Source organism: Plectropomus leopardus, chromosome 18 (assembly GCF_008729295.1).
Source record: "Plectropomus leopardus isolate mb chromosome 18, YSFRI_Pleo_2.0, whole genome shotgun sequence".
Lineage (NCBI taxonomy): Eukaryota > Metazoa > Chordata > Actinopteri > Perciformes > Serranidae > Plectropomus > Plectropomus leopardus.
The window spans coordinates 2858063-2870197 of record NC_056480.1 but is presented as its reverse complement, the minus strand read 5'-3'; the positions used below and the strand labels follow the sequence as shown (position 1 = coordinate 2870197).

Here is a 12135-nt window from a genome sequence, read left to right as displayed (position 1 = left end):
TTATAACCTGTGACTGATCATTGTAAACAATAGTACTAGTACTCAATATAAGGCCCGCTGGTCAAATCTAGACCGCTATAGAGTGCTAGGTGGCCCACAGACCATTTTCTAAATCACAGTGAAAATAAAATGATTTACACTTGTTACTTTTGAATGTAAATAAGGCGCCAGAGAGTACAAGAGTATAAGTATATGAGCCAATACAGATGCTGCTGACCTCATTAGCGCAGGCGACGTCGCTGAAGCCTTTGCCCTGAATGTGGATGACTTGGTGGTATGTTCCCTGGTTGGGAGAGATGGAGGTGACTGTTGGGGTGGCGCAGGCAGAGGCAGTGAAGGAGATGAAGTTTGCAGTGTTGTTGGACTGTGGGCACTTAGGCGAGGCCACGCACTGTGGGGCAGATCTGGAGACACGCAGCGAACCTGAAAAGACGGCAATTTAATACACCGATCAGCTGCAAACTTGCAAACTTGGATGTCAATTGACTGGATGTCAAGTGTTTGTTCTAATCACACTTAATCGATCTCTTTACATATTATTTTCACATTTACCTCCCACCACATGTCTGGCCTCCATGCCTCCCACTTTGACAGAGGCCCTGCTGCTTATGTCCACCCGAGCCTTAACTCTCACGACTCCCTGCAGCAGTCTGGCTCTGCCATCGTCGATGTAGCCGCTGCTGTAGTAATACACACCTGGTACAGTGAATTGGTAGCTGTGAAACCCTGAGGGCAGCAACAGAGGGAGAGATGGAACATAAGTTACATTAGATCATGAAGCATTTTTGGACACAGTGTGAATTTCTGTCTCACGCATGTTCAAAGGTGCGACACATCACATGGCGCACATACCGGTTCATCATGTGTGACACATCACACCATCCAAGGAGGAAGGAAAAATCATTGTTTGGAATTTTTCTCTTTAGGTGAGGTCATGTTGATGTATTTAAAGTGCAGCGACAGCAGAATTGATGGAAAATAAACTTCAACCATCAATCTTTTCTTATTCCATTTAGAAAAGGATGAAAATGGACTAAAATGCAATGCAAAACACTTTGAGCTGCAATTACAGCAATTATTTCTGCTTCTGTTTTTCTCTCTAGTCATGCGTAATGTTGACTAAACATATGTGCATTGACTGTATATTATTATATTTGTGCAGCGTGTGTCTGTTTTTATGTTGTTTGTAATATTCTTATCATCAGAACTCTGTTTTTTATCTCCCTTCTCGGCCAGTTCTTGCTTGAAAAACACATTTTAATCTCCCACTTTTATCTTTATCTAACTGAATAAAGTTAGATAAAGATACAAGCCATACCAACACAAGCCTGCATAACAAAATAAAGCTTCTCGGGTTCAGAAGATAACAAATTCAAACTGTTTAAGTAATGGTTTTTTTTGGAAGCTCTGTAAAAATGAGCAAAACAAAGAGTTTTTTCATCGTAAATAAGAGCGCTCCTATCATTTGTGGTGTTCTCTTTCAACATTACAAGTCCATACCTATTCATGTAAAAAGGTAAAAAGGGCAGATGCAATGAAGGCTTCAACCTGCACCTTTTCGGCTGGCAAACTGGATTTGGTTTGTCATGCCTTCAAAATGTATGATTTATTATGTTTTTTTGCTTGTTTGTATTGATTTTTGGTTACTGTGGCGTTTAAAATATAATTTATTTGCTTAATATTCAGGGTAAATGTGATTAATGATGAAGATGAAGTTTTATTGAGGGTGGTTCTACCTTTGGATGTCTTGGTGTCTCCACTGTTAATTACCCCCCCCTCGTACGTGATGCCACTTGGACTGGAAACACTGAAGACTCGGTATCCGACTTTCTGAAAGCGTGGTGCCTCCCAGCGCCAAATTACTGTGTCTCCAACAAACACCATCAGTGACGCAGGCTGCCATGCATACCCCTGTCCATAAACTGTTGTACGCAGAGACAAATGTAAAGTTAGACTGACACACAAAGGAAAGATTACATTGTTTCAGGTTATTAAGCAACATGTAATTGAAATTCCTTCCAAATCCCTTTCTAAAAATGGCTAATCATGGGAAAAAATGGAGGTCAAACAGGTTTTTGAAACAGTTTCGAGGCACATTTAATCTAAAGGTGACAGCTTCCCTTGCTCGCGGCAGTTTTCAGTAACCTGATGCTTCTTCTGTTTGGCCTCTTAGATCTAATTTAACACCCGCAAACAGGATCGAAACGTAAACCTACTGTGGTGGGATCCCTGATTGGTGACAATGTGGGTCTTCTCATTTGACTGCATAACGCACTGCAGTTTGTTCTCCGAGGCGGTCTTCACTTCGCACTCAGATCCTCCTGTCACACCACAAAGTAACACAAAACACATGAGAACATATATGACACCTGGAGCTGCTGCACTATAGGACATCTTTTCTACAGGTGCATGTAATGACAACAGCTGTACTTCTGGTTCCCACTCACCCATTATTATTTGGTAAAAAAATTATTGCTGCATTAATAAGGTTTTGGGCTTCGTGTTGCTTACCAATGGAGACTTTGTTGTCTGAGGTGTTGTTGCTGAAACCAGATCCAGAGACAGTCAGCCGGGTTCCTCCCATCAAGGAGCCGAGCTGCGGGGAGACGCTGTGGACTTCCAGGATGTATTCAATGGTGGCGTTCACACCGCTGCTTTGAGACGAAAAGCAGAAAAGAGTCCAATTAAATCCTGAATGAGCCACATTATCTGGCTTCTGAGCAAAACTGATTAAGTATTATTATGTTTCAATATCTGATTTTTATTATTAGTCTTTTTTTTCTAAAGACAGATTTGGTTAGCCTAAACTGTTCCCCTGGAATTAAACTTAATATAACTTTATATTAACTAATTTGCAACAATTATCACTATCATTCATTTTCTGTATACCTAATCTTGTTTGCCTTGTTTTCCTTTTTTTCCTTATTTTCCATAAAAAAAAAAAAATTCAGGCAATTTTTTTACAATGTTTTTTAAGAAACTATGTGAATAATCTACCTGCCAATAATCCTAATCTATCTGTCCTATATAAGTACATATTGTCTGATAAACTGAAAAATCTCTGCAAAAAATCCTTATCATTACATCTACCATCCCTTTATCTCTTAAGCAATGTGTACAAAAGCTCACGTGACGCCCTTTTTGCCATGGTAAAAAAAAAAAAAGATCACAGCTCGTGATACTGTCAGCACTGTCTTGGTTGGTATGTAAAAAGCGTGTGACAGTGTCTTTCACGGCGGCTGACTGCACCTTGTCTGGGGGTAGCCATTGTTTCCAACCTGTACATCCACCTTATACATGCCGGGCGGCAGCACAGGCAGACGACAGGTGATGCGCGTCGCCGTCCACTGCACGGTCACACATTCCTTTCTGCCTACGAACACGACGCTGTCATTGTCTTGGCCTCCCAGGTTCGAGCCCTGGATGGTGAGAACTTCTTGTCCTACAACAAAAGAAGTGAAAAACGAAATTCAAAAGAAATTTTCCACGAAGGAGCTTCTGTCACTCAAGTGCCGAGATAATTAGCACTTGTCACCTGGTTAATTCCTCATATAATTATTGAGTGCTGCCACTGATTGTCTGGCAGATTAACAGGTGTTCTTGTTGTCGGTTGTTGTGATATAACTACATAGTACATACACATACTACTACACAGAAATGTTTGTCTCTCATATTCAGATTCTCAAAGTTTAGCGAGCACGAAGGGCTAAAAACAGAAAAAACCTGCAGGTCGACATTATGTGACACAAGAATTAATGAGCTGTGAGTAATGACAAAAGGTTTCAACGCTCTTTAAAGCTCCTGGTGACAATGGAGTCGCATGTTATCTCTGAACAGAAAAACTCCAAAACGTCATGCGATCTACCTTCCCTTAACATACAGTTAGACTGAAATATTATGTTCTTCACCAATCAGGGAGGCTTTTTTCAAATCACAAATGTACACTCATTTTCTCTCTCATCTCTTGTACTATTTAACATTATAGCTTGTGCTGGCTGCAGAGTGCCAGAGGTATCATAAAATAAAATAAAATAAAATAAAATAAAATAAAATAATGCAAGAGGCATTCTGTAAATCTTTTATAGAAAACAGATGATGCAAATTTATGCAAGACAAAAAATCATAAAATCCTACATGCCATGTCTGAGCATTTTGAAGACCTTTGAAAGTCTGATTTAGTTATCTTGAGTAACTGGGTGATGATTCCTTAAAGGAGACATTTTTCAAATGTATTTTTTAGGCACTTTGTGCACCACGAGCCGAGTGCCATCTAGTTCCATTATATTGGAGAGAAGAGAGACGTCTCAACAGCTGATATCTCAAACACTCAGCAACTCACACCAAAAAATATCCAAACTTATAAGTTGTATTTCAAGTAAGAGGAAAAAGGGGCTTTTGATTTTGGGGTGAACTGTCCCTTTAACCTCAGTTACTACAATTTTGTGTTATGGTGTCTCATAAAAATGATAAGAAGAGCCCTTAAGTTGACGATCAGTAACTGTTAGTATCTGGTTCTACAATATAAGAAATAGCAGAATAACATTGTGGATGTTATAAAATAAGTTTTGTAACATCTCGTTCTAATCGGACTGCGTCGCTAATGACAAATGCACAATGCCTACAGAGAACTGTTTGTTAGAGAAAAATAAGAATGGAAATGTTATGAGGTGTGGCACTGAAATACAATAAATAAATTCTGAATCCTGTTCTTCTTATGAACAAAGAGAAACAGACTTTACATTGTGTTTGTGGACAGATCGGATTTCTATTGACCTTTCAGGACAAAACCCTTCATTTGCAACAAACTTCTCTTCTGGGTTTACCCATCTCAGTAACACTTTATAATGATCCTACCTCACTGAAAGGTTATCAAGTGCATGAATACAGTTTTATAAAGGCTACAAAAATGACTCAACTCACCGATCACTGTGGTGGTTTGAGGACTCAGACCGGAGATCTGAGGTGTGAGGTTAATATCGTAGGTGAAGGAGCTGCTGGCTGTCTGACTCATGTTTCCAACCATCACTGTGACGCTCTGTGATCCTGCACTACCCTGAAATAACATTATAAGCATTTATTTCTTTATTAATGAATATGTAAAAGAAGTGAAATAAGAGCCTTATAAAGGACTCAGGATCTTTGCAAGGCTGGAAAATGATGGCAAACAATTTGGTTGTTTGTAAAAGAAGCTATGCAAAATGTCATTTGACCCATCCTTTCAATATCAAAAATACATACATTTATCTAGAGGTATAATAAAGAAGGTCTTTCACACTGATGTTTTAGCAATTTTACACACAAAATGTATAATATGAGCTTACTTCCCTGTACTACAGATTGATAAATTGTTTGATAGTGTAGGAAAATAACACCCAGATAAAAAAAGGAAGAACAAAATAAAAAACATAATTTGACAGCCTGTACACTTACTGCTGGTGTTCTGCATTTCAGCTCAGTGTCACTGACATGAACCACGGTGCACTCCTCACTGCCGACGGTCACTGTGGTGTTCAGGCTGAAGCCGAAACCTGTGATTGTCAGCAGCGTGCCTCCTATGAAAACATAAAACAAGACAATGGTTACTGTATAAGCTACTGTATTATAGAGAAAGTGATACTGCTTTCGATTTTGCAATATAAAAAAGATATAAAAACGCCAGATTTCTCTGAGTGCTATCTTACCTGCCACGCTTCCAGAGAGCGGGGAGAAAGAGGAAACAATGAGCTCGTAGGTGAAGTAGGACATGTTGCCTCCTGCGTTACCCAGAGAGGGGAAGTTAACGTGCACGGGGTGTGTGCCGGCACTGCTGCTGCCCAGTCTGCACACCTGAGAGGTGGCTGAAAGACCAAATCTGGTTAAACTCCTTCACCGGATGAAAGCACACGACTAATTTAACAAAAAGATGCAGTTTTCACTCCTGCAAAAGTCTATAACTTACCATCGATCTGTTCAACATGGCACGGGGTCTTTCCCACCATGATGGAGGCGTTTTCATTACTGAAGCCAGTTCCAGTGATCGTCAGCAGAGTCCCCAGGCCGTGAGATCCTGAAAAAGTCAGCCATATTTAATTATAGATACAACATTTACCACCATCGCCATGTTTTACAAAACAACAGGGAAACTTCCTGAAAAATGTAATAATCTTTAAAATATTTTTAAATATATAATCATAGCTTTTTATTTAAAGGAAATCTACATTAACTCATTTCTTGGTCTTTGCTCATTACCTGTTTTGCCATGTTTTTGAAAGAAATTACACCAATTAGCTCAGGGTTAAAAGGTTCAAATATTTGTGAAAGGCATCTGAGTGCACAACAAGAAAGGTGATGCTGAACCAGGTTTCAAAGGGTTAATTCTTCTTCTTTTTTTATACCAAAGTTAACAAGTCATTAAATTTTGGCAGAACTTTTGCCAGTTATTCATTACTTGAAATTGAAGTTTTTTGTTTTTTTTTAAGATTATTTTTCTGGGCTCTTTATGCCTTTATTTCATAGGACAGGTTGTGTGTGAAAGGGAGGGTGACATGCAGCAAAGAGCCGAGGCTGGAATCAAACCCACGGCGCTGCAGCGAGGTCACAGCCTCTGTACATGGGGAACCTGCTCTATCCACCGAGCCACTGGTGGTGGTGGAGTATTTTTAAACTGGTATTGAGTATTTTCCTTCACCAGCTGTCTTTTTGTGATTTTTCAGTTGAACTTTTTGTTTTGATTTAAAGGAGCAAAAACTGGTTGTGCATATTGCACATTAAAAATCAATCAGTAGCCAAAAATGCTTCATGCTGAATCAACAAATAATATTTTAGGCCGACACCTTGAGATGGGCTGATTCCAGTCACAATGGGAGTCTTCTCTTTGGACCACTCAAACCCACAGTCACCTGAACACTTGGAGGGAATACCGTTGATGTAAACCACCGCCTGCAGGAAGCATCACAAAACTCCTCATCAGAAAATTGTAAGACAAAGTTTCACAACATGAAAGTGACACACTGGATCAGAATGACAGCTAACGTGACTTTACTGCGACTACAGAGATAATAAAAGATTAATAGGGGACTGTAGCTGTCACATCAGTACAAAGCGGTTATTCAGTAACATGTTATCATTTGAATCAAATCCTGCCGGGAGGCAAAAAATATACAAATACAGCTGCATTATGCAACGCTACAGACAAATATATGTCTTGCTCTACAGGATTTACAGTAAACAAACACACCATGAAGTCAACAGTGGCCAGAGCAGACGTTTGACAGACAGATAATGGGGAAACTCAAAACCAAATATGCCTGGAGCTCGTTCAATCAGTTTAGTACCTGTGGTTTGGATTCAGCGACGCGGGTGAAACCTGTCAAGCCTCGCCTCAACAATCCTCCTTTTTTGGTCTCTTTGGCGAAAACGACTGGTTTTTGGCCGACAACCGCCGAGCTGTCAATCTATAAAAACAACTAATCACAATCAAGCTGCTTTTCTCTTTACACCTTCAGAAAATGTAGGCACATGGCTATGTTTGATCCTTTAAAGGTCACAGAAACAAAAATGAAACATCAAAATGTTTGCTTTGTTTTCACCTGCACTCATCTATCACGTGAAAACATCTGAAAGACTAAACTTTTTGGGTGAGGGTTAACATCAAAAGGTCTAGACTAAATGTGTAGTCAAACTGACTGACGGAAATATCAGAAATGTGTTTCTTATAATTAATAGACAAAGGAATCAGCTACATTTTTATATGATGTTTTAAAGTCTGTGATGAGTTGTGGCCGGCTAACATAATTTCACCACAAAGTTTGACACGAGACAACTTTAAAACTGCATTTTGAGCGATAACAATAATTGTAAAAGTTTAATAAACAACTTTATTTCATTATTTTAAAAGATCAATAGCAAAAGTAAGTAGACATTTCTACTAATGAGCTGCTTAAAAATGTTTGCTATTCAAAATGGGCATATATTCTATTAAAAGTTCATGTTTCTGAGTTCTTGATTGAATTAAATGCTCAAACTGTTTCACTCTTGATACTGCTTTCTTCTTTTTTTTCCTGTCAGTGCATTGATGATCACAGCCAAATTACATAGGTCATACACAAATTGATGTCTCATGATTTTGCAGGTTATATACAAATTGTGGTGGATCACTTTTCATTTGTATATATGCAAGCAGTGCATTAGAACATCCTGATAACAGCCAATATTACTAAAATAATAAATAATGATGAAATAAGAGTCTGACCTCCAGCAGAGGCTGGTCTCCGGGGTTAGTGAGCCACTTGACCTGCCACTGTGTGCGTCTGCAGCTTCCCAGCTTTGATACGCTGACCTGACCCATCCCATCGATTCCCTCCAGCGCGTACTTCATGTCCTCCTCACTGATGTCCACCGACACACCTGAGGACAAAAGCAGCTGTTACATGTTGTCCTGCGTGAATGTATGTAGACAGAGTGCTGCATGTGGACACGTGGAGTGAAATTCTCAAAGACATTTTTAATTTTCTGCATGTGAATAGCGGAGTCTTGGAAACTGACCAAACATCTGCAAACCATTCAGTTCTCATCACTACAATACCAGATCACAAGCTTTTGGGTGATGTGATGCTATCTGCAGAACAACGTGCATTCATCTACAACAGTTAGAGCTGTTCGATGCCAATATTACACGTGTCCGTTTGAGCTACCTTCAGCTTGTCCTCCATAAAACCCCACATCAAAGGTGCCGTTCAGAGGAGGCGTGGCTCTGTAAAGGCGGGTGACGTTAACGGTGGTGGGTCCTTCCCTGTACCAAGCCATGTCCTCACTGCTGCCGGACATCTGTGAAACACAGGTGGAGAAAGAAGAGGATTAAAAAGATCCTTTTACCATTTTACAATACATAGATGTCTTTTTAGATCTTTTTAGAAACTGCTACTTCTTCACGGTCTGTTTATAATACTGGTTAATTTATTTTTGAATTATTTTAATGAAAAATTCTGGACATATTTAACACATTGCATCTTTAAACAAATCAACTTTGTTAAGAAAAACTTCACAAGTGTGGCAAAATGTTTTTAAAATCATAACAAACAGTACAGAATCAAATAACAATGGATTAACCTTTGACAACCTTTGAGATTTAACTGAGACAAATTTCAACAGACACTGCACCCTGCACCCATACTTTTCCGTGCCAGTCCTTATACAGTAGTCTTTCTTTGCGTCCATTGCTGCGGTCTGTTAGGCAAATGATGACTGCACGAGCATGTCGAGGCATGACACACAAACAGGATCATTGTGGCTGTACTGTAAATTATGTAACATGACCTGAGCTACAGAACATTTCCTGTGTTTTTAAACGCTGTTTTAGTCACGCTGTTGAATCTGGTACTTTAAATCGGACATCTGGTTTTCCTTGTGAAAAGTTCTTGTCTTTGTTCAACTGTTATCGGGATAAATCCTATTTTTTAGCACGTTTGTATTGCCTTCTACATCCATTTTATTGGCTAAAAGTTTGGTAAAGTTGCAACACAGCTGAAAGAGTCAGGTTTGATTTCTGGCCGCAGTCCTTCCTTTGTGTGGATTTTATTTCCCAAGAAACACAAGCTGGGCAGATTAGAGACTTCACATTGTTAATCCGACAGACTCTGACTGTACTCAAGTAAATGGGAAAGCCCCGTCTTCACTTGTTTACATAACTCAAGGCCGTCACCATGGAGTCAACATTGGTGGAAATTTTCAAATTACAAATTAATTTCCTATTATATTATATATCATAACAGCTACAGTATACATTCATGAATATGCATTAATGAGAGCTGCAACTGTCCACATAAATTACAGATGCAGTGCAGCATAAATGACTGACGCTTTACTTAGACTTCATGTGTGCTATCTGACAAATGTTAAAGTTATTATTGCCCATGAGCACCATTGGTCAATTTTCCAAACTTTGTTCGCCATTTGCTGAGGTAAAAATGTACAAATGCATGGGAATGGCCATCTTATACATCTATCATAATGCTCTAAGCTCCAATAAACACTAAACTTTCAAAGTTTGAAGAAGCACCTAAAAAAAGCACAGTTATTTCAGATTTATGACAAGAAAAACTTGACACATCGAGGTACCTGTCAAATTAATCTTTAAGTTCTCAGTTTTCAGATGACGTATACCACTCCTATGTGGCGTATGTTGTTGACCTGCAATCTCCCCTCAATCTCCTCTCAATAAAGAAGAAAACAGGTCAATGGTGGGTCTCGAAGGGTTACTATAAATTCAGTTAAGCTATTACCTGCAGGAAGCCAACTCCAAGCAGTGGGAAATCAAAGGCACATTCAGCGGGTGTGGCCCTGATCTCGTAGCTGGTCTGTGATGCAACTGATGTGTCCATGGTAACAGCGATCACCTCGAAGTAACGACCAGACGCCTCAAAGGGTGGTGGTCTCCTCTTATGGGGTACACCTGTAAGAAAACAACAGGTGGGGAATAAAACCAACTGCTTAACATTCAACAAAAACTCACATTGTTTAACATCAATATCAACAATAATACAAAGAAAGTTATTCAAATCGTCCACAATGTTGAACTGTTACAGAAAATGTGCAGAAAAAAAATTGAATTTTGACCGATTGCACTTCTGAACAGCAGCTGGGCTCGACACGAAAGAACAGCTCCCCCAAAATCAAAACTATTATCAAGCTATGTACCATTTTCATCAATTGTGGTGGGTGTCTTTCCAATGTGAACAGCATCCACGTAGAAATCTTCACCAGATTCGTCTTTGTAGAGGTAAAACTGGTACAGATTGTAATTGCTTCCAATGTATTCAGTCTGCAGGGAGTTCTGCAGGTCCATGCATTTATAACTCCATCTGTCAAAAAATAATCACATTTATGAGCTGCTGAAAAGTTTGCTTATTTGACAAATAAAATGGACTTTGTGGGATTTACTAACTTGTGGCCCTTATTGAAGATAGTGCTGATCTTTGCGGTCTCAGTTTTGGTTTGGCCTTCGGTGTCGTACTTGAACCTTATTCCAACTTCATCTTTTAACATTCCCTTGTATGCAAAGCAAAGCTGCGAGGAAAGATGAAGAGTAAGTTACATTTTAGAGACAGAAGGAGTAAAGATTTAAATAGGCACTGACATATTTTAGAAAATGTATCAACTACTTTCTTGATCAATCCATCTCAGATGGAGCAAAAAATCCAAAAAATCTGCTGGTTTCATGCTTCTTGAATGTGAAAACTGCATGCTTTTCTTTGTCATGCATGATAATTAGCTTTGGATCTTTGGACTACTGGTCAGTGAAACATACCAGTTGAAAAAATCACCTTGGGATCTGGATAATTACACAGGGCATGTTTTACTATTCTCTGACATTTTATTGACAAAACAATTAGCCAATAATCGAAGAATAGAGAAAAAAAAAAGGGCAAATCAACAGTAAAAATACTTGTTAGTCTCAGCCCTTAAATGAACAATTAATAAAGAAGTCATATGTCTTACTGTGGGATATTTGTCCAGTGAAACTGGTCCGTAGTTACCACCAGCGTCTTTGGTGTAACTGTCCCTGAAAAGAACCTTGGGGTTCTTCAGCGACCGCAGGCCACAGAAAGCAAAGTTTTTCACCGGAGTCCCGTCATCAGCAGAATCAAACAGCTGGAAATCAGAAACAGTGACAATGCAAAATTAGATGCTCTCTGAAGAAATAAGGTCTGTGAGCTAATTCAGAGAAGTAAAAGGAGTGTTTCAAGTAAATAAAGTGGTTCAGTTTTGGAAAGACACCGACACAGAAAATACTTTTTCTATCTGGACCTTCTTTTTTTTAGTCTGAGTAACTAATGGGAACAAAAATCTTTAAAATTGGACCAATACTGACAGAAAGAGCATTGCGGTGGCGAAAAAGGCTGTAATCCAACTCCCTGACCCCAAAACTATTTGTATTTGCCACTGACAGGCTCTGATTATTATTACAGGTCCAAAAATATTATGGGAATATTCCTAACACAGATGGACCTTTTGTGTAACTAGAAACAGCCAAGAAATCACAAAACCCATCAGACTCTATTTAAAAAATAATTATAATAATATATATACTTTTTATTAAGAGCAAGGGTATTTTTACAACAGGCTAAATAAAGGTATTTTTTCCCAAGCAAACAAGAG

The 12135-nt window shown here is 39.0% G+C and overlaps 1 protein-coding gene across 1 annotated transcript in view; it reads right to left on the bottom strand.

Annotated features, from left to right (window-relative positions):
* Window positions 1-12135, bottom strand: part of LOC121957558 (fibrocystin-L-like) — a 56014-nt gene that overhangs the window by 26330 nt on the left and 17549 nt on the right. Inside the window, exons 21-38 of the mRNA XM_042506188.1 lie at window positions 11476-11628; window positions 10922-11043; window positions 10675-10838; window positions 10260-10429; window positions 8673-8805; window positions 8231-8385; window positions 7314-7433; window positions 6813-6918; window positions 5939-6046; window positions 5682-5837; window positions 5431-5552; window positions 4921-5053; window positions 3250-3442; window positions 2512-2654; window positions 2217-2321; window positions 1737-1922; window positions 553-726; window positions 218-423 (exon numbers count right to left, since the gene is read on the bottom strand). Coding sequence (XP_042362122.1) covers window positions 218-423; window positions 553-726; window positions 1737-1922; window positions 2217-2321; window positions 2512-2654; window positions 3250-3442; window positions 4921-5053; window positions 5431-5552; window positions 5682-5837; window positions 5939-6046; window positions 6813-6918; window positions 7314-7433; window positions 8231-8385; window positions 8673-8805; window positions 10260-10429; window positions 10675-10838; window positions 10922-11043; window positions 11476-11628 — 2649 coding nt within the window. The remainder of the gene's footprint in view (window positions 1-217; window positions 424-552; window positions 727-1736; window positions 1923-2216; window positions 2322-2511; window positions 2655-3249; window positions 3443-4920; window positions 5054-5430; window positions 5553-5681; window positions 5838-5938; window positions 6047-6812; window positions 6919-7313; window positions 7434-8230; window positions 8386-8672; window positions 8806-10259; window positions 10430-10674; window positions 10839-10921; window positions 11044-11475; window positions 11629-12135) is intronic.